Genomic DNA, 21,673 nt, shown 5'->3' with positions numbered 1-21,673 from the left:
AATGACAACTTCAAATTTTATTTCCTTAAACTATTGGTTAACTCTTGCATCCGATGAAGTGGGTATTCACCCACGAAAGCTCATGCTGCAAAACGTCTGTTAGTCTATAAGGTGCCACAGGATTCTTTGCTGCTTTTATTGATTAACTGTCCTTGTACTCCCAGCCAACAGATGAGATCTGTAGGTTCCCATTTGCTGAAGTTTTTCCCCCCACACTGGAATCTGCAGAATATTCTACATCCTGAGACTCTCTCACATGTTACTTATTGTTTCATCTCTTTCCTCAGAGGTCAAGATTGTGGGTCTCAGTGGTTCTGACAAACTCGCTGTTCTCCAAGGATGCCCTGGGATGGCTGGAGCCGCAGGTCCCAAAGGAGAACCTGGAGCTGCAGGAATGAAAGGTGTGTTCCCAGGGGCTAGGTGGGAATCTGATATGGCTGGTGATGTCTAAAACATCTCTGTCCCAATCGGGGCGGTAAGCCGCATGGGGTGGCCTGCCGGTCGCTGTGAGGGCGGCAGTCAGGCAGCCTTTGGCAGCGTTTCTGCGGGAGGTCTGCTGATCCCACGATTTCAGCATCAATTTGCCGCCAAATCCACATGGCCGGAGGACCTCCCGCAGAAACGCCGCCAAAGACTGCCTGACTGCCGTGCTTGGGGCAGCAAAAAACAGAGAGCTGCCCCTGCCTCAGTCCCTCTTGGAGCGAAGGACCCGCCGCCAAATTGCTTCCAAACAATTAAGCGACGTGGTAGAGCTGCTGCCGAACTGCCGCCGATCGTGACTTTATCTTTTTTTTTTTTCTTTTTTCCTTTCGCTTCGCTGCTTGGGGTGGCAAAATAGCTGGAGCTGGCCCTGGTCCCAGTGCAGATCTTTTAGCCTATGGTGAGGGACTCTGTCCACTAGCATCACTGAGATGAGAAACAGCAGAGTTATAATATGAATGCATTAACAGCTGGTATGTTTGACAGTTTACATTATTTCCATTGTACTTTAAATAGGCCATTTGATTTAGGGGATTTATTTGTTGTTCAGTATGCATAAAACAGTTGGGAGGCACCATGTTGCCTTGTGGGAGTTGCAGTACAGTTGCCTCATGCTCCCATTCTCTGATGGCTAGGCTTCCTTTTCAGACTACGTCTCCCATGATGCACCGTGGTCTCTCCTTGGTGCATTAAGGGAGTTCATCTATGGTGCACCATGGCAAGGTAGTCTGGCTAGGGAGCCCCTCGCTGCTCCAGTCATCACCAGGGTTTGGACTGACAAAACCTCCCAACTTGATTGGGGTAACACATAGCATCAGCTGCATCTTCTCTGTATTTTCCCTCATGTTTGATTGTTCAGGATCTGCACTACTTTTACTTACACACATGCATGCGCGTACACACACTTTTGGACCTGCTGAAGGCCGTCGATTTGCAAGCCAGCTGACAGCTAGGACAAAACCTGAGCCAGCAGCCTACTCATTGGCCAGTTTTGCGACATCCTCATGAAGCTGCTGAGAGAACTGGCTTGACCCTGTATGTCTTGCGCAGACAAACAGCGGTTGAGGTTTAATGAGAATATTGCCTTAGTAAGGAATCCAGGATCTGTCTGAAGATAATGATCAGCCACATCGGCTGAACCCTTCAAACTTGTGTGTTTTCTGGTTTAACCCTCATTTTGCCATTTGACTTGCAGGGGGAGAGTAAGAACTGACTTTCCAGCCCGCTTCACTCCTAAGTTTACCATTAAAAAACATCCCCACTGGCATCTTTAAAATGTTAATTCAGAGCCTTTTATGTTTTGTAGGGGACAGAGGTGCTGAGGGGATCCCTGGAAAGGCTGGACCAGCTGGGGAGAAAGGTAACGGAATGAACAGAAAGAATAACTATTTTCATGCACTGCATGATTTAAATCACAATGAAAGATCTTTAAACCATTTGCATCTCCTCTGTTTGGTGTCTGTGCCAGAATGGAATAACAAAAAAAATTAAAAATTCTGTGCACAATAATTTAAAATTCTGCATATTTTATTTGTAAAAATAACATAATATAATTACCCCTGTTTCAATTATTTGTAGTTATTTATTTCAAAATACCTGTCAGCAAGTACGTCTGTAACAATACAGACGACAAAAAAAGATTCAGGAAATGTTTTCTGAGAAATAGATTCCTCACTAGGCATATTAATACAGAACTCTGGGTAAGAATCATTTAAACTACATTACAGAACCGTATTTCCCGCACCCCTCAAAAGCAGTGCAAAGGCTTGCGGGGGAGTCAGGTGTAACAGAGAAGCTGAGGGAGAGTGAAGTAAATTGCTGGGAAGGAGCCTGGGTGTGAACTTGGAGAGTTGTTGGTTTTGGTGGGAAAAGTATGGAACAGGTTTTTTTGGGTGGGGGGGGGGGGACATGGAAAGGGATTGTTATGGAGCTTCCCCCATGCAGACCCTGGCTGACCCCTAGCCTCTCCCATTCAGTCAGGCACATCTGCCCCTGTCCCCATGTGTTCGTGCACCCCTGTGTGTCCTTGCACCCCCATCCACGTGTCCCTCCATCTCCACTCAGACACCCACTTCCCCCATCCCTATGTGTCTCTGTGCCCCCACTCAGCTACTCCTGCCCCTATATGTCTCTGTACCCCCTCTCCATGTCCCTATATGTCTGTATCCCCACTCAGCCACCCTGTGTACCCATGTGTCTCTGTGCCCCATTCAGCCATCCCCTGCCCCTATGTGTCCCTGTACCCCCACCTTCTGTCCCCCACCTGGTAATCTTCTGTCCCTATGTAGCTCTGCACCCCCTCCCCCATCACCATGTGCCCCTGCACCTCCCTCCCACAGTGATCCTGTGCCTCAACTCCCATTCAGCTCCTGCCCCAGTCTGTCCTCCCCGACTAGCCCTTATGAGCCACTGTCTGACCCTCCCACCCCCATCAGCCCCTGTCTCCGGACCTGGCCTGACAGGTGCTGCAAGGAAGGCAGGCTCTTTCTCTTCCTTAGTGGGCCAGGAGTTGCTGCTGTGTTCTATCGCCACATCGCTCTCTGGTGGGCAAAAGGCAGAAATGCAGACATTATTTTCTGCTGGGAGCTGCTCCTGCTCTTCTGCCACAGCGCCCTCTGGTGGGCAAAAGGTGGAACTGCAGCAACATTTCTGCAGAAGCTTTTTTTCTGTGCAAAAAATTAAAAATATGCGTGGCTCATTAATTATGCATGCATGCAGTACAGTAACGCAGAATCCCCCCAGGAGTAACTTTCTCTTAGAAAACATGGACCTGTAAAGCTCCACCAGAGCAGCAGCACCAGTGCTAGCAATGGTATAAGTTCTAGTGTAAACAAGGCTCGGTGATTTTTAATGAAAAGTTGCTCATGTGGAGATGCACTAGTGCTAGAAACCAGAAAAAAAACTGTGGTGTAGACATGGCCAGAGTTTGTCTCCGTTCCACCTACTTATACCCTCTGAATCAGGGTTGTTTACACCACTTCAGGTATCACTTCTCAATTTATCTTGTCTTTTACCTCTAACGTCTCTATCACCATAGGTCATGACTGTGCTCAGTCCCTAGGCAGGTGAACAACAGAGCTGGAAGGCGTAAATAATCTCTCTACCCTGGTGCCCCCGTATGGGAAGTGCAAGGAATCTGCCAGGCTGGTGCTGTTATGGGTGCTAACTTCTGACAAGCTTGTGGGTCAGGGCACTGACCTGTCTTCTCACCCACAACAGCCAGCAGAACTGAGCAGCCACTGAGGGGAGCATTTCTGCATCTTCTTCAAGGGTGGCACAGCGTCAGCTCTCCCCAGGGTCTCTGGGTGATGATGTGCCCCCCAAGGTGCTATGCATCCGGGAATTCCCACTGGACACAGCAACTCTGTAGTTCCCCCGGTGCAGTGCAGGGCCTGCAAGGGACAGTTGAGCTCATAGTATCTAGCACCAAATACTGTGTCTCTGCTAAATCTTTCAAACGTTTATTTTTTTTGTCTTCCCCCAGGAGAGAAAGGTGGTGTCGGCCTCCCTGGATCGCAAGGTGAGAGACCTCCGATGGCTCTCGCTGGAGGGCAATACACATGCTTTAGGGTCTGACACTAATAGGTGCTCAGCACCACTCAGGGGCCAGATCCTCCCTTGAAAGCAACTGCCCGTGATTTACAGCTGCATGGTCAGGCCCAGGTTCTTTGTTTCAGAGCGGTTGTGTCAGTAACTCAGAATCACCTGTGATTCTTCTTCGAGTGCTTGCTCATATTCTGCTTTCCACCCGGTGGCGAATGCCGATCTGTCTTCACCAACCCCATGGTTGGTAGGTTCCTTAAGGGCCTTGACCGTCTCTGCCAGGTACAGCAGCCAGTCCCCACGTGGGACCTTAACCTGGTCCTCTTCAGACTTATGAGAGCCCTGTTCGAGCCATTGGCCACCTGTTCCCTCCTATACCTCTCTTGGAAAATGGCTTTCCTCGTTGCTATCAAGTCGGTGAGGCTTGTATCCAAGCTCAGAGCTCTTACCTCAAAACCACCTTACACGATCTTCTATAGGACAAGGTGCAGCTACGACCTCACCTGGCCTTTCTTCCCAAAGTGATTTCGATCTCTCATATCAACCAGGATATTTTCCTCCCGTTTTTTTATCCAAAACCGCATGCAACTCATCAGGATCAATGGCTACACGCCCTCAACATTCGTAGGGCCCTTGCTTTCTACAGTGAGCATACAACACTGTTCAGGAAAACGACCCAGCTCTTCGTCGCGGTGGTGGACTGGATCAAGGGCCTCCCGGTCTCCTCCCAGCAGATCGCCTCTTGGATCACTTCCTGTATCTGTGCTTGCTATGATCTGGCCGGTGTTCTGACCCTGACCCTCACCGCTCACTTTACAAGGGCCCAGGCCTCGCTGGCAGCTTTCCTGGCCCAGGTTCCAATCCAGGAGATCTGCAGAAGTGCTACCTGGTCTTCAGTACATACCTTTGCCTCTTACTATACCATTGTCCAGCAAGCCAGAGATGATGCAGCGTTTGGTAGAGTGGTCCTACAATCTACGGTACTTCACTCATACCCCACCGCCTAAGTAAAGCTTGGACGTCACCTAATTGAAATTGATATGAGCAAATACTTGAAGAAGAAAAGACGGTTACTCACCTTTGTAACTGTTGTTCTTCAAGATGTGTTGCTCATATCCATTCCAAACCCGCTCTCCTTCCCCTCTGTCAGAGTAGTCAACAAGAGGGAACTGAGGGGGCGCTGGGTCGGCTGGGGTATATATCAAGCACCATGAAGGCGCCACTCCAGGGGGCTCCACAGCTGACCCACTGGGTGTTGCTAGGGTAAAAATTCTCTGACGGCTGCGCACGCGGCGCGCACACCTAAGTGGAATGGATATGAGCAACACATCTCGAAGAACAACAGTTACAAAGGTGAGTAACCGTCTTTTTCAGGAGAACCAACTCCTGGGGAGAATCCTGGAATGATGGGACCAAGGGACATAAAGTTGCAAATGAAGAGTTGTTAGTTTTGATCACTTAAATAATATACAGCGATAGGAGACTGTAAGCCAGTCAAGGTATGTTTAGTTTGGAAAAGAGGAGATTAAGGGGGGACATGATAGCAGTCTTCAAAGGTTTGAAGGGTTGCCATAAAAAAAGACGGAGAAATATTGTTCTCTCTTGTCTCAGAAGACAGGGCAAGAGGCAATGGGTTCACACTATAGCATAGCAGATTTAGATTAAATCTCAGGAAAAACTTCATAACTGTAAGAAAAGTAGAACAATGGAACAAACTGCCTCGTGAAGTCATGGATGCTCCTTCACTGGAGGTTTTCAAAAGGAGGCTGCATAGCCGTCTGTCTTGCATCGGTGGACATAACAAATCTGCATTTTAGCAGGGGGTTAGATTAGATGACCTTTGTGGTCCCTTCTAACCCTGTGGTTTTATAATTCTATGTCCAGTGACCCCATTTTAAGCATGACCTGTTCCAGTCTACTCTAGGTGCTAAGTTGTGTTTAATGTCATGTTAATGAACACATTTTCTAACGTCATACATTTTCCTGGTGTAGCTACAGAGAGACACTGCTTTGCCTTGGATAGACAAACCTGTGCAGGAATCCAGTGAAATAGCCCTGAAGATCTGCCTATATGCTTTGGAGCTTATTTTGCCCATTTGTGTGTTTTTGCTCCAAAGCAGGATGTTTGCTCAGCCTCACAATATGTTGTCAATTACGTATTTTGTAATTTGTTAGCACCAAGCCCATCCAGGTGTGGGCTCCATGTAATGCAAGGATTTGACCTTGTGTTTTTATTTTAGGAATCAAAGGAGACTCTGGAGCATCAGGAAAAATAGGTGAGCACCTCTGAACTCATCAAAACATGTCAGGTTTGATATTCTAGTGCTAGTGCTCTAAATGACACAGCGTTGGGTGGTTCTGACTGCATGAATCACTACACACAGGAAACGTACTGATAGTAATTTCTTTGCATACTATGCCATGCTCTGCCTGTGGCCACCCAAATGTTGCCTCATCTTAAAAAATTACATAAAGACTCAAACTAAATTCCTGGTCCCTGCTCCACCAGAATTCCCATGTGTGGGGTGGAGTTACAAACTCTGGAGAAATGAGAGGGGTTCTTTCTATGGACATTTCAACCTACTTTTTTTTTTTAACCTGGACCAGCTTAATGGGCATTTAATCCTTAATATAGCTGATCTGTTCTCTTCCTTAACTGGTGCTTTTAACTGGCTGAATGTTTTGATCAGATGTCACTCTTTAATATTTCTTACCTACTGGACGTGGCCCTGGACCTTCATGTTACCCATGGGAGGGGAGAGATGTGGTAGTTCACAGGGATCGCTGAACCTTCCTTCCCCTTGCCTCTCTGCAGGAGTGAGTTGTGTTTTGGATGTGCAATGTGGAAGCACATTCTCCCCCCTTGGATTGAGATGTTAATGTTGTGCCACACCGAGGCACAGATGTGTAACAAGAATAAGGTCTGAGGCAACGAGATTTGTTCTCTCTCTAGTTTACTGTACGGGTGCTTTGGTTTGGTTATGATTCTATCATGTATGGTACTGCTTGAGTTTTTATGGTAGGTCTAGTAATGAACAGCTGCAACTTACTGTACACTGCCATGTGCCACACTGTGGACCAATTAGTCCAAAGACTCTGACTTTTCTTCACCGACAAAAATATCTGTCATGCAGTAGCCATCTCGCTGTAAAACCTCAGTGAAGACAAGGCACTTGTAGTGTTTACCATGAGGTAACTGGATGAGATTAGCTCTCACCCATGGTTCACCTCACCTAGCTATCTCACAGCAAAACTACAGTGCTTTATCTCTCTCTGTGGTGTTAGTGAGAGAGCTCATGTGTATTAGTTACCCCATGGTAACACACCTTTCTTGATAGTGAAGACATAGCAGCACCTTTTACTTTGGACACTGAACTTTGCAAAGGTAAGAAAACAGTGGAGACAGGGCACTACAAAGTCAACTCAGCAGAGTGCTAAGTGCCTCTGGTAAGATGCCAAGCTCCCTTGCAATTCCTCCTGAGGTCACCGCTCAGTGGAGTTGGGCCCTAAGACTGTTTTGTAAATAGCAGCCAGAGGAGTGGAGTTTAGGACTTTTGGGACCTGTCACCAGACCACATTCATGGTTTTTATAATATTCTCTAACTCAGGATGTTTGGTACCATTTCTAAAACATTCTGCTCTGCCAATACTGGGAGTTATGGCATATTCAGACACATGTTAGGAAAAGCGGAGGCCTTCACTTGATGAGGTTTGGTTAATTCTTTGAAACAGGGCACTTAACAAGGCACAATTAAAGAATGTACGACCTTCTGGGTCATTGAGTCCACTCCCCTGCTATGGGAGGCAACTCCATCCTACAGTCCTGTTTATAAACATATCAAGCTCCATCTTAAAACTTGTGTGTGTGTGTGTGTGGGGAGGAATTAGCATGGGGAAACAATTGTTACTCACACCTTCTTGTCAAGTGTTGGAAATGGGCCATCCTGATTATCACTACAAAAGTTTTTTTTTCTCCTGCTGATAATAGCTCACCTTAATTAATTACTCTTTTTACAGTTGGTACGGCAACACCCATTTTTTCATGTTCTCTGTGTATATATATCTTCCTACTGTATTTTCCACTGCATGCATCCAATGAAGTGGGTTTTAGCCCACGAAAGCTTATGCTCAAATAAATTTGTCAGTCATTAAGGTGCCACAAGTCCTCCTCGTTCTTTTTGAAAAATGTTGGTGAATTGAAAAAGTCCGTTTGGGATGGAAGGAAACATTTTGTTTGTGGGCCTTTTTAAAGGATTCACAATATGGCTGATGGAGGTCCCGTCTGAGCTTCAGCCCTGTTTTTAGGGTGCTCACTGGAAATTTAGGATATCCAGGCTCAATTTTCTCCTCTACCTGATGTGGAAAAGGGATTTAAACTTGATAGGAGAATGTCTTACTCTCTGAGCTATGGATATTCTGATGTGAGAATCCTGCTGAAGCTGTTTTACTGCATATGAATAATTGACTGGTCATTGGAGTAGAGCCAGAGAGTAGGAGAGTCTCTTAACTCCCAGGTGAGAGCCCCAACCATTACCTCCCAGGGTAATGAATGTTTCAGATCTTACGCATATACACGCTACAGCCAATTCTTATTAACTAAACTAAAATTTATTAAAAAACAAAAGAGAGAGAGAGTGTGGTTAAAAGATATATATATATATATATATATATATATATATATATACACACACACAGACATGAGTTCAATTTATTTGGGTGCAGATTCATAGCAGAGATGGTGAGCTTTGTAGTTGCAAAGAGTTCTTCCAGAAATAGTTCATAGGTTATAATCCAATGTCCAAATCTCATATTGAGGGCGTGCCAGCATAATTGGGACCTCAGTCTTGCGACTCAAACTTCCCCTGATGAAGTCTAAGCAGATCTGAGATGACAGAATCAGGACCCAAGGATCTTTTATACAATTTCATGTCCTCTTTGACAAGTTGGGAGTTGAAAAGGTAATTAGCATGACTTTGAAGGAAGTCCGTCACTGGTACTTAGCTACAGAATTAACATAAGGCCATTTGCTTGTTCTTCCACCATTCACAGATTATTTCCTATACATTTCAAAGAGAGATTAATACAGAGCGATCTGGTGTTTACAATTCATTGGAATGATAGCAGAGGGGTGGCCAACCTGTGGCTCCGGAGCCACATGTGGCTCTTCAGAGGTTAATATGCAGCTCCTTGTATAGGCACCGACTCCAGGGCTGGAGCTACATGCGCCAACTTTCCAATGTGCCGGGGGGTGCTCACTGCTCAAAACCTGGCCCTGCCACCCCTTCCCACCCCCTTCCCTGAGCCTGCCGTGCCCTCGCTCCCCCCTTTCCCCCATCCAGAGCCTCCTGCACACCACAAAACAGCTGATTGGGAGGTGCGGGGAGGAAGGAGAGGCACTGATTGGCGGGGCTGCTGGTGGGTGGGAGGCACGGGGAGGAGGGGAGGAGCTGATGGGGAGGGGCTGCTGACATATTACTGTGGCTCTTTGGCAACATACATTGGTAAATTCTGGCTCCTTCTCAGGCTCAAGTTGGCCGCCCCTGTGATAAGATGTTCTTTTGACCTCTGAATTATCAGAATACAATATAGACAGGGACAGCTGATTACACTGTCGACCCTACTTATACATATGTAAATACACAAAAACACAAACATTATCTCCTCACATGTCTTTTGAGGGTTATTTATTTTGCAGGATGTTTAACTCTTTCTGGCCATGTATCACAGGTTGCATGTAGAAAATGGTTGTTTGCCAGCTTTGGTTCTCACCTGGCATCAAGATGTGCTTGTCCCATTGACTTCCATGGGGTGTCCATGCTAGGGGGTCCTGATGTGAGATCAGGGACTCAGCGATCCAGATGCAGATACATTATCTGACTTTCGACACAGCTGGGTTATTGTAATTCCAGGCTGGGGTGGTGGGTGGGGATTATGTACTCAGTATTTACGCTACCTTGGAAACTATTCAGTCAGTTTTCTGTGTCTGTAGGGGAACGGGGACCTCCGGGGATCCCTGGAAATGCAGGACAAGCTGGCCCAAAAGGTAAAGTAACAAAGGGCAGAGAACTGTGTTTTCCTACAGGTGACCTAAGAACAGGAAATTTGTTTTTAATCAAATATCAATTAGAGCTCAGTGGTTTGAGCATTGGCCTGCTAAACCCAGGATTGTGAGTTCAATCCTTGCAGGGGGCCCCTTACAGATCTGGGGTAAAATCAGTACCTGCTAGTGAAGGGAGGGGGCTGGACTTGATGACCTTTTGAGGTCCCTTCTAGTTCTAGGAGATAGGTATAACACCAATTCCTCTAATATCTGGGCTCGAAAAACCACCATAACTTCCCTTCACTCTATAAAGGGTTTATTATTGCAACAGAACTTCAGTTCTGATCCACTGTCAAGATCTCGGTATCTCTGATCAGTCTTTACTATCTTATTTTTTGTTTAATCAGGAGAAAGAGGTCCTGCTGGCCCCCCTGGAGTGAAAGGTGAGAGACCTCAGATGATTCTTCTCACTGCAGAGCACTTTATGGTGCTGTTCGTGGTGACAGAAGAACCGGGAGCCACATTTCCCCCCATCCCACTGTACAATTTTCCCTTCTGGCTGCTCACAGAAAGAAAAAGCTGAAGAAAAAAATTGGTTCAGGTAGAACAAGAAGTGTCATTTGACCCAAACCAACAGGTTTTGGGTGGGTTTTTTAAATCTCCTTTTGGCTTTTGTTTAATAGCCAAATGACTAAACAAAATGTTTCAAAATGAAAAGTTGGAACATTTTAATAATGTCAAAGCAAAACTTTTTGAGTAAGTGGGAAAATTTTCCAACTGATTTATTGTCATTTGCTTACTTTGGCTGTACGTGTTTGCCAAATGTGAGCTGAATTTGTGATTTTTTTCAAACAAGAAACTGCATTTTTTTGATGAATAATATATTAGCTGAAAAATTTCAACAGCTCTAATTCTAATGTCTGACATATCACAAGGTCCTTGGCAGTCACAGGAAATTACTCCAGGAATCAAACCGCACTAGGCCAGCGGTTCTTAAACTTCATTGCACAGCGACCACCTTCTGACAACAAAAATTACTACACGATCCCAGGAGGGGTGACCGAAACCTGAGCCAGCCTGAGCCCTGCTGCCCTTGGCAGGGGGACCAAAGCCTGATCCCTACCGCCTGGGGTGGGAGGCCTGTAACCTCAGTTCCTCCACCCAGGGCTTCAGCTTCAGCCCCGGGGGGTGGGGCTCAGGGTTTGGCCCTAGTCCCCAGCAAGTCTAACACCAGCCCCGGTGACCCCATTAAAACAGTGTTGCGACCACTTTGGGGTCCCGACCCATAGTTTGAAAACCCCCATGCTAGGCTAACACATGTTCGCTCATTCCATAGGAGCTGGGAAGCATGCACCCAGCTGCAGTGTTGACGTATCCTAAGGGTGAAATTCAGCCCGTGAAGAGGACAAGAGAAGATAAATGTATCACTTAAGTCCCACTAGTGGGCTACTTTAACAGATTGTCTGGAGTGTAAATGATACATAGGCCTTGAACTAGCCCTCTGCACAATTAACCCCCAAGTGGGTGTTGAAATGAGAGCTCAAACTATGGAGATGATCTCTATGGAAAACAAGGATTTTATTCTGAGTTCTTCCTTTAGGAGATAAAGGAGAATCGGGAACCCTTGGAACAGTTGGTGAGACCCTCTGCACTTTCCTTTATATTGAGCACATCACTTCAGTTTCATTTCTGCTGAGCTGGAACTTGAGTGGTTTAAGAATCTTCCCTCTTGAATAGTTACCATGCCCACAGTATCGAGCTCACCAATATTCCTGTAAGTGTTGGAATGTCTGAAGAGAGAAATAGCTCTGTCTACAAAACAGGTAGTCAGTAAAGTGTTGCAACATCTGCAATAACTCCAAGCAGATGACCTTTGGTATTAGAGATAATATTTGGCATGTAAGTGAAAGCTGTAGATCCAGATGTACATCCTGGAGAAGGCTGCTTTCTCTTACCCTCCTTATACTCCTCACATACTGGGGGTGGGGAAGGGATTACAAGAAATGGATCCTGATTAAATGCTTGTTTAAAGGAGTGCCCCTTTTTCTATTTAACTAATTTCACTTGGGATTTTTTATAACATATTGACTCAAATTCACAGCTCACGAGAGGGTTACAAAACAGTGTTGGCTAGTTATGAATGGCATCTTTTTTATTCCAGACAGGAAGCGCAGATCAGAGATGGGTGTGATTCTGTTAACACTTGGTTTTGCATAAGTACAAACCTGTCTGTGCATTTTCTAGTACATTGCTATCCCAGCTATCACTGTTGGTACAGTTTAAAAGACTATACAAAGTTTTCTGGTTCAAATTTCACTTCTATTGTTTCTTTTCCCGTCCAGGAGAGAAAGAGCTGGACAATATACAGTGTAAGAAAGGTGAGCATTTCTTATAACCACTGAAATATATTCTCATTCCTTCCAGGGAATGCAGTTATGATGGCTGAACCCTTAGGAATGATGAACAAATATTTTTAAATGACTAATGTGACCACTCCGCCCTTTTCCTGTTTTACCCGCCAGATGGTTGGGTATTTTTAAATGAATGATTTGTGCAAGTAGCCAGTGAATTTTTTGTGGAAACACATTTCAGCCAATGGGTTCATTTGCAATCTGTTTGATGTGAGTATTCTTATGAGAGTTTGATATTCCCTTGCAGTGATTGCTCACCCAAGTCACATGATGACTGGAAGCCCTTCTGACTCACCAGGGATTTCAAAATGGCTGCACAGGCACTTCCACCAGTACAAATCTTCATGCAAATTTCAATTTCCATCAGTTTTCAAGACACTTTGAGCCAATCCTCTGTTCAGGTTGAGCTGTTCTCACACAGAACACAGGGCTTGGGCAGTTGTTGCCTCTTTTCCTCTTTCAAACAAACTTAATATGAACCAGACTAGCGCAGTGAAGTCTAAATAATTGTGTTTGCTAACCACAGAGAGCATGAAAAGCCTAGCTAGGTACCTAGGCTGCGACTCTGGTAGGTTTCTAAAGATAGAACACAGAGAGCACCACTAGAGGGCTCACAAACTATTTAAAGGGATACTACCCATTTCCCAAACACTACAGTGGGGAGGAGAGGAGATGGTGGTTCAAAGATTATTTTCCATTTACCTGATTCTGCAATTGATCTGGCCCTCAGTGCAACATAAAGCAGCCTGTGAATCCCTGTACAATGAGAGTTATACAACCAATTTACATATTTCAATTCCTCTTTCAACCAGGAGCAAAGAACTGCAAGGAGCTGCTAGCCAGAGGGAACATCATGAGCGGCTGGTACACCATCTACCCCCGTGACTGTAACGCCATGACCGTGCTGTGTGACATGGAGACAGATGGTGGAGGATGGATTGTAAGAACCAAGCATAATGAAGCTCATTGGATATTTTTTTTCTTGCACAACAAACAGTTTTTTGTCCCAAGAATGAGAGGTGGCCCTTACCCAGTGGGTTGTAGCTAGGAGAAAAGCATGAGGATGGAAACTCTGAAGCTGTTAGCTCACCATGGTTAGCTGAAATAAAAACACAGACACTTCCTTAGCCCTTCTAATCCTCCTAATCCTTGTCAAAGTCTCCAGACACCTTGGTTGTGAACACAGTGGGTTTCATGGAGGGAACCCGAAGCTTTAGCATCTAAAAGACCTGGTCTGAGGGGACATTTGTCACTGGTCTGACACAGTTAACCAGGTTTCCCTTCTCCTGGCTCTCACAGCCTGCTCAGACTCTGGAACAGAATTCCTTCCACCTTGGTCAAAGTCCTGGTGCATCAGCTGCTCTGTCACTCAGGCAATCTCTGAGTATGAGAGGAGAGAGCATGCTAGGGAGCTGAGGGGTTTGAACCCTGTATGTACCTCACATTTAAACCTTCCAATTTATTATTCTGCTTATTTATATCCCAGTCATGCCTAGAGAATCTGATGAAGATCAGGGTCCCATTGTGCTGGGTGCTGAACACACACACTGAGAGACAGCCATAGTCCCTTACAGCTCTTACTCTCCATAGACAAGGCAGACAAAGGGCCGCACAGAAAGCAGAGGTGATGTGACTTACCCAAGTGGCAGAACTGGGTATAGAACCCAGGCCTCCTGATTGCCAGCCCAGTGCTGTAGTTTTCAGACCATGTGAGCCTTTACTCTAGTGCCGTTGCTGCCAAGATTTAATATGATCCTGTGGGACAAGCCTCCATCTGCGGTAGTCACCTGAGGCTGAAATAGATCTGACCCCGTTAAATCTCATCCAGTGATTTACAGTCTCAGAGTTTCTGGTCTCCTGCTCAACGTAGGATGGAAACCAATGTGGGATTTCCCAGCTAAGAACCTCCTGTTTCCCTGCAGGTGTTCCAGAGACGGGTGGATGGTTCTGTGGATTTTTACCGTGACTGGAATTCATACAAGAGAGGTTTTGGCAGCCGGCTGTCAGAATTCTGGCTGGGGAATGACAATATCCACCTGCTAACATCCCTTGGTAAAGACATCACTGATGCATTCTTTTCCTAACTGCAACCTTTTCCACCAAGTTTTGTTCCCACATTTTAGTCATGGATACAGGGTATAGATTTGTACTATCGGTAGAGGTAACCCTTCTGCTCCAGACACCCCTTCCTGTTCCTTACAGCCCAGTCCTGACACACAAAGCTATTGAAACCAAGAATGCTGTGGTAGCTGGGCTAGCTCCAGTCATGATTAATGGAGCAGCATTTGTCCTCTGAGTCCGGTAGTTCGCCCACAGTACAGCAATGAGGAATGCTACAGACTGGATGGAAATTGCTGAACATTTTGCTTTCAAATTGTTTTCTAAAGGAACCAACGAGCTTCGTGTCGATCTCAGTGATTTCGAGAACAACTATCAATTTGCCATCTTCAGCTCATTCAAAATTACAGGAGAGACTGAGAAATACAAGCTGATCCTTGGCGCCTTTGTTAATGGCACTGGAGGTAGGTTCTGAGCTCGTCTTTTACCCTTTGTGGCAGATGGAAAAATGGAAAGCAAAAGTGATGCAGAGTATTCTATGGCAGAAGCAAAAGGTGATGTAATCTGTGATCTCTTTTGGGAAACAACAGTTATTCTGCTATTGAACTTTTTGAGCAGGAACCCATGTTCTAATGACACCAGCTATGTATGTAATATGGATATCCTGCCTAGGGCAGACTGAAAGCAGAATTCTGAGCAGAGTTAGGCACAGCCATGGCTTGTTGTTTTCCTAAATTAAATCTGAATGCCCTTGAGAAACATCTGAATTAAACTAGCATAGGCACACCTGGAATGGTACAAGTCACTGAGTGGGTGAACATGTGCATTTTATGCCAGCTATGCATCCAGACTCCTGCACACCGGAGACAGAAACATTCTTTGGCATGCAGAGTCATTGTAGGCCACTGCAGGATTGCTTAGGCACATTGCTTAGCCACACCACCTTGCCAACCTATTATGGAGGGCTTGAAATTAGGTTCAAAGCGGGTAGGTGATCAAAGCCCACCGCTAAGAATAAAAAAGGGCCACCTTAACTGAGGGTTAGATGTTGGGGGGGGCATATATGTACGGTAACAGGAGCAACAAGAGTGGGAAATCTGCTCAGCATCTTAGATGTCTATACACAAATGTAAGCAGTCTGGGAATGACTAGGAAGAACTGGAAGTATTAGCACAATAGCTAAGTTATTAATTATGAACAGCTAGCCAAAGACTCCAAAAGTAACAGTAAAAGTACATCAGAAGCAGGAAGCCTGGTAAAGAACCAGTGGGGCCACTGGACAATTGAGATTCTAAAGGCGCACTCAAGGACGATAAGGCCATTGCGGAGAAACTAAATGAATTCTTTGCATCAGTCTTCACGGTTGAGGATATGAGGGAGATTCCCAAACCCGAGCCATTCTTTTTAGGTGACAAATTGGAGGATCTGTCCCAGACTGAGGTGTCATTAGAGGAGGTTTTGGAACAGATTGATAAATTAAATAGTAATAAGTCACCAGGACCAGATGGTATTCACCCAAGCGTTCTGAAGGAACTCGAATGTGAAATTGCAAACTGTGGTATGTAACCTATCATTTAAATCAGCCTCTGTACCAGATGACTGGATGATAGCTAATGTGATGCTATTTTAAAAAAAAAATAAGTGGGGGGGGGGGGCTCCAGAGGTGATCCTGGCAATTATAGGCCGGAAAGCCTAACTTCAGTATTGGGCAAATTCTGGAAACTATGGTAAAGAACAGAATTATCAGGCACAGAGATGAAAATGATTTGTTGGGGACAAGTCAAGGTCTCTCACTAAAGGCTCTTAAGCAAAGTAAGTTTTCATGGGATAAGAGGGAAGGTCCCTCTCCTGGATAAATAACTGGTTAAAAGATAGGAAACAAAGGATAGGAATAAATGTTCAGTTTTCAAAATGGAGAGAAAGGTAAATAGTGGTGTCTCCCAGATGTCTGTCCCTGGACCAGTACTGTTCAACATATTCATAAATGATCTAGAAAAGGAGAGAACAATGAAGTGGCAAAATTTTCAGATACAAAACTACTCAAGATAGTTAAATCTGAAGCAGAGTGTGAAGAGTTACAAAGGCAGATCACAAACCTGGGTGACTGGGCAACAAAATGGCAGGTAAAATTCAGTGTTGATAAATGCAAAGTAATGCACGTTGGAAAACATAATCCCAGCTATACATGTACATGGATGGGGTCTAAATTAATTGTTGCCACTCAAGAAAGAGATCTTGGAGTCATTGTGAATAGTTCTCTGAAAACCTCTACTCAATATGCAGTGGCAGTCAAAAAAGCAAACAGAATGTTGGGAATCATTAAGTAAGGGATAGATAATAAGACAGAAAATATTATATTGCCTCTATATAAATCCATGGTATGTCCACATCCTGAATACTGCGTGCAGATGTGGTCACTCCATCTCAAAAATATAGGTATTGGAATTGGAAAAGGTACAGAAAAGGGGAACAAAAATGTTAGGGGCATGGAACAGCTTCCATATGAGGAGAGATTTAAAAGACTGGGACTTCTCAGCTTGGAAAAGAGATGGCTAAAGGGAAATATGATAGAGGCTTATAAAATTGTGACTGGTGTGGAGAAAATAAATAGGGAAATGTTATTTATTCCTTCTCATAACACAAGAACTAGGGGTCACCCAATGAAATTAATAGGCAGCAGATTTAAAACAAACAAAAGGAAGTATTTCTTCACACAATGCTCAGTCAACCTATGGAACTCGTTGCCAGGAGATGTTCTGAAGACCAAGACTATAACAGGGTTCAAAAAAGAACTAGATAGCTTCATGGAGGATAGGTCCATCAATGGCTATTAGCCAGAAGGGGCAGGGATGGTGTCCCTAGCCTTTGTTTGCCAGAGCACATGGGATGGCTCACTTGATGATTACCTGTTCTGTTCATTCCCTCTGGAGCATCTGGGATTGGCCACTGTTGGAAGACAGGATACTGGGCTAGATGGATCTTTGGTCTGGCCCAGTATGGCCATTCTTGTGTTCTTATTACTTAACTGGCATCACAAAGACTTGGTTGGATAAGAATTGTTACTGCAATATTGATATAGAGGGGTGTTGCTTGTTCAGGAGAGACAGGCAGGAGGAGGTGTTGCATTATACACCAAGAATATATACACTTGTTCTGAGGCCCAGAACAAGGTGAGTGGCAGGTCATTTGACAGTCTCTGGATAAAGATAAAAGTGGTAAAAAATAGGTGACCTCATAATAGGGTGTCTATTATAGTTCACCAAACCTGGAAGAATTGGAAGATGAAGTATTTCTAGAACAAATAGCAAAAATAGGCAAAACCCAGACCTGGTAGTAATGGGGGACTATAACTACCCACACTTCTGTTGAAAAAGTAATACAGCAAAACACAAAATTTCCAGTAAATTCTTGGAATATATTGGGGACAACTTTTTAGTTTCAGAAGGCAGAGGAAGTAACCAGGGGGACCAGCCATTTTAGACTTAATTCTGACCAATTGGGAGAAATTGGTAAAGAATCTGAAGTTGGAAGGCAATTTGGGTAAAAGTGATCATGAAATGATAGGCTTTATTATTCTAAAGGGAGGAAAGAGTGAAAGCATCAGAAGAAAGGCAATGGATTTCAAAAAGCAGACTTTAACAAACTCAGAACTGATAACTATCCCAAAGTGAAGGAAAGATTGGAAGAATAGGAAGAGGCAATTAGTATTCCATCAGGAGCCCCTTAATGACCTGAAAATCAAAAAGGGATCCTACAAACAGTGGAAACATGGACAAAATGCTAAGGAGGAGCTCAAAAGAATAGCATCACCTGCAGGGACAAAATCAGAAAGGCTAAGTCACAAAATGAGTTAGACCTAGCAAGGGACATAAAAGGCAGTAAAAAGAGATTCTTTAAATACATTAGGAGCAAGAGAAAGATGAAGGAAAGTGTAGGTCCACTACTTAGTGGGGATGGAGAGCTAATATCTGATGATATCAAGAAGGTTGAGGTGTTTAATGCCTATTTTGGTTCAGTCTTCACAAAAAAGGTTAATGGTTACCAGATACTCAACACAATATTAGCAATAAGGGGGAAGTGAATGAAAGCCAAAACAGGGAAAGAACAGATTAAAGAGTATTTAGATAAGTTAGATGCACTTCAGTCAGTGGGGCCTGACAAAATTAATCCCAGGAACCATTAGTCATTATCTCTGAGAACACCTGGAGGGTGAATGAGGACTGGAGAAGTGCAAACATAGTTCCTATCCTTAAAAAGGGGAACAAAGACAACCCGGAGAATATAGTCTAGAGATCCTAACTTCAATCCTGGGGAAAACATTGGAAAAAATTATTAAACAATCAAATTGTAAGCAGCTAGAGGAAAATAGTATTATAAGGAAGAGCCAGTATTGATTTGTCAAGAAGAAATCATGCCAAACCAACCTGATTTCCTTCTTTGTCAGGGTTATTGGTCTAGTAAATAAGGGGGAAGCTGTTGAAATGATATATCTGGATTTTTAGTAAGGCTTTTGACACAGTCCCACATGACTTTCTCACAAGCAAACTAAGGAAATGAAATCTAGATGAAATTGCTATAAGATAGGTGCACAACTGGTTGAAAGAACATACACAAAGCGTAATTATCAGTGGTTCACCGTCCAACAGCGAGGGAATATCTAATAGGGTCTCACAGGGGTCAGTCCTGTGTCTAGTATTATTCAATCTTTTCATTAATGACTGGGATAATGGAGATGGAGAGTATTCTTTGAAAATTTGCTAATGACACCAAGCTGGGAGAGGTTGCAAGCGCTTTGGAGGACAGAATTAGAATTCAAAATGACCTTGGCAAATTGGCCTGTATTCAACAAGTTGAAATTCAATAAAGACAAGTGCCAAGAGCTTCATTTAGGAAGGAAAAAGGCGTGATTCTCAAACTTTTGTTTTGATGACCCCTTTCACACAGCGAGTCTCTGAGTGCGGCCCTCCTCATAAATTAAAAATACATTTTAAATATTTAATACTATTATAAATGCTGGAGGCAAAGCAGGGTTTGGGGATGGAGGCTGACAGCTCGCGACCCCCCACGTTATGACATCACGATCCACTGAGGGATCACGACCCCCAGTTTGAGAACTCCTGGGCTAAGTGGTAGTACTGCTGAAAAGGATCTGGGGGTTAGAGTGGATCGCAAATAATGCGAGTCAACAATGTGATGCTGTTGTGAGTTACTGTGGGATCTGTTTACACGTATTGCATGTAAGAGAACGGAGGTTATTGCTCGACTCAGCTCAGCACTGGTGATGCCTCAGCTAGAGTACTGTGTCCACTTTTGCATACTGCACTTTAGGAAATATGTGGACAAACTGGAGAGAGTCCAGAGGAGAACAACAAAAATGATAAAAGGTTTAGAAAACCTGATTTATGAGGAGTGGTTAAAAAAGCTGAGCATGTTTAGTCTTGAGAAAAGAAGACTGAGAGGGGACCTGATAACAGTCTCCAGGGCTCATACAAAGAGGACGATGATCAGTTGTTCTCCATGTCCACTAGTGGTGGGATAAGAAGTTGTGAGCTTAATCTGCAACAAGGGAGACTTAGGTTAGATAATAGGAAAAGCTTTCTAACTATGAGGATAGTTAATCTCTGGAATAGGTTTCCAAGGGAGTGCGTGTAATCCCCACCAATGGCGGTTTTTAAAGACAGATTGGCCAAACACCTGTCAGGGTTGGTCTAGGTTTACTTGGTCCTCCCTCAGCATAAGGGGCTGGACTTGATGACTTCGTGAGGTCCCTTCCAGCCCTACATCTCTGTGACTCTATGATTCTTTGGTCCTGAATCCTCAACCATTCCCTGGTAAGCTGTTAGTGTTAGAAGCACATTGAGCGCATTGACTGCAATCTGGGGATTGGTCCTGCTTTGAGCAGGGGGTTGAACTAGATACCTCCTGAGGTCCCTTCCAACCCTGATATTCTATGATTCTCTGATTCTCTGAGTAACTCTGCATTTATAGTGATGACACTGAGATCAGAATATGGTTTGGTGGAAAATCTTTCTTCTAGGAAGTAGAACTGCAGTCTCTCTCCTGGACTCCAGGGAGATTTTTATTGCCTGGTGAAAAGAGAAATTTAGCAACCCCACTGCAGAACTGCCAGGCTGGGCTGTGGGACCTGAACTGTGAAAGCATGTGATAAATACTGTACACACAATTGTTTCCACAGGGGATTCATTAACCATCCACAACCACATGCCGTTTACAACCCAAGACCGTGACAATGACCTCAGTTCAAGTAACTGTGCCACATCCTATAAAGGAGCCTGGTGGTACAGGGAATGTCATTCGTCCAACCTGAATGGATTATACTTGAGAGGAGCCCATGAAAGCTATGCTGACGGGGTGAACTGGAAGACCGGCAAAGGGCACAAGTACTCCTACAAGCTGTCAGAGATGAAATTTAGGCCCGTGTAGCCAATCAGGGAGGCAGTTATAGTAATTACACTTCGCTCTTATACAGCAATTATCGGCCTGTCATATCGATCATTTATCTGGAGACATGCTGAGATGAATTCTTTTTATAGCACAATGTTTTCTTTGTCTTTCATGTTCTGTTTTTCTGCTCACCCAATGAGAAGTGCAGCCACTTATGTAACAGAAAGTAGAAATATGAGCTCATTAGTCAGTCATGGAATGGGTAAATCTCTGCAAAGCTACTCAATAAATGGTTAAATACACATGGACCCAAAGTCATAAGTAAGGCTAGAGCCCATCGCCTTCAGCACAATAACTGCAAGCCCCTAATATCTGAGCTAAGTAAGTAAGTATCTTTAGCTATATGTAAGTGTTGGGATATGTTAGGGTTAAGTAAAAGACCTGGGATGCTGCTGATGTGCAGGGGCGGCTCCAGGCACCAGCACGCCAAGCGCGTTCTTGGGGCGGGCAAGCCACGGGGGGCGCTCTGCTGGTCGCCGCGAGGGCGGCAGCCAGGCAGCCTTCGGCGGCTTGCCTGCGGAGGGTCCGCTGGTCCCGCAGATTCGGCAGACCTCCCGCAACAAAGCAGCAGGACCAGCGGACCCTCCGCAGGAATGCTGCCAAAGGCAGCCTGCCTGCCATGCTTGAGGCGGCAAAATGCCTAGAGCCACCCCTGCTGATGTGCTGATATGGCATT

The 21,673-nt window shown here is 44.7% G+C and overlaps 1 protein-coding gene across 4 annotated transcripts in view; it reads left to right on the top strand.

Moving 5' to 3' along the window:
- LOC123352519 (ficolin-2-like) overlaps positions 1-21,245 on the top strand; it is a 79,306-nt gene extending 58,061 nt beyond the window's left edge. The window contains exons 2-13 of one of the 4 annotated variants that reach the window (XM_044992760.1): positions 288-401; positions 1,787-1,840; positions 3,965-4,000; positions 6,264-6,299; positions 10,013-10,066; positions 10,471-10,506; positions 11,664-11,699; positions 12,406-12,441; positions 13,287-13,414; positions 14,397-14,526; positions 14,862-14,996; positions 20,729-21,245. In XM_044992760.1, the coding sequence (XP_044848695.1) occupies positions 288-401; positions 1,787-1,840; positions 3,965-4,000; positions 6,264-6,299; positions 10,013-10,066; positions 10,471-10,506; positions 11,664-11,699; positions 12,406-12,441; positions 13,287-13,414; positions 14,397-14,526; positions 14,862-14,996; positions 20,729-20,976 (1,043 nt within the window). In that variant the 3' untranslated portion in view covers positions 20,977-21,245. The remainder of the gene's footprint in view (positions 1-287; positions 402-1,786; positions 1,841-3,964; positions 4,001-6,263; positions 6,300-10,012; positions 10,067-10,470; positions 10,507-11,663; positions 11,700-12,405; positions 12,442-13,286; positions 13,415-14,396; positions 14,527-14,861; positions 14,997-20,728) is intronic. The other 3 variants (XM_044992761.1, XM_044992762.1, XM_044992763.1) reach the window with 3 other exon arrangements.
- Positions 21,246-21,673: the final 428 nt, after the last annotated feature.

This window comes from Mauremys mutica, chromosome 18 (genome assembly GCF_020497125.1).
Source record: "Mauremys mutica isolate MM-2020 ecotype Southern chromosome 18, ASM2049712v1, whole genome shotgun sequence".
Lineage (NCBI taxonomy): Eukaryota > Metazoa > Chordata > Testudines > Geoemydidae > Mauremys > Mauremys mutica.
Note: the sequence above shows the minus strand (reverse complement) of the source record. Positions and strands in the feature narration are given on the sequence as shown.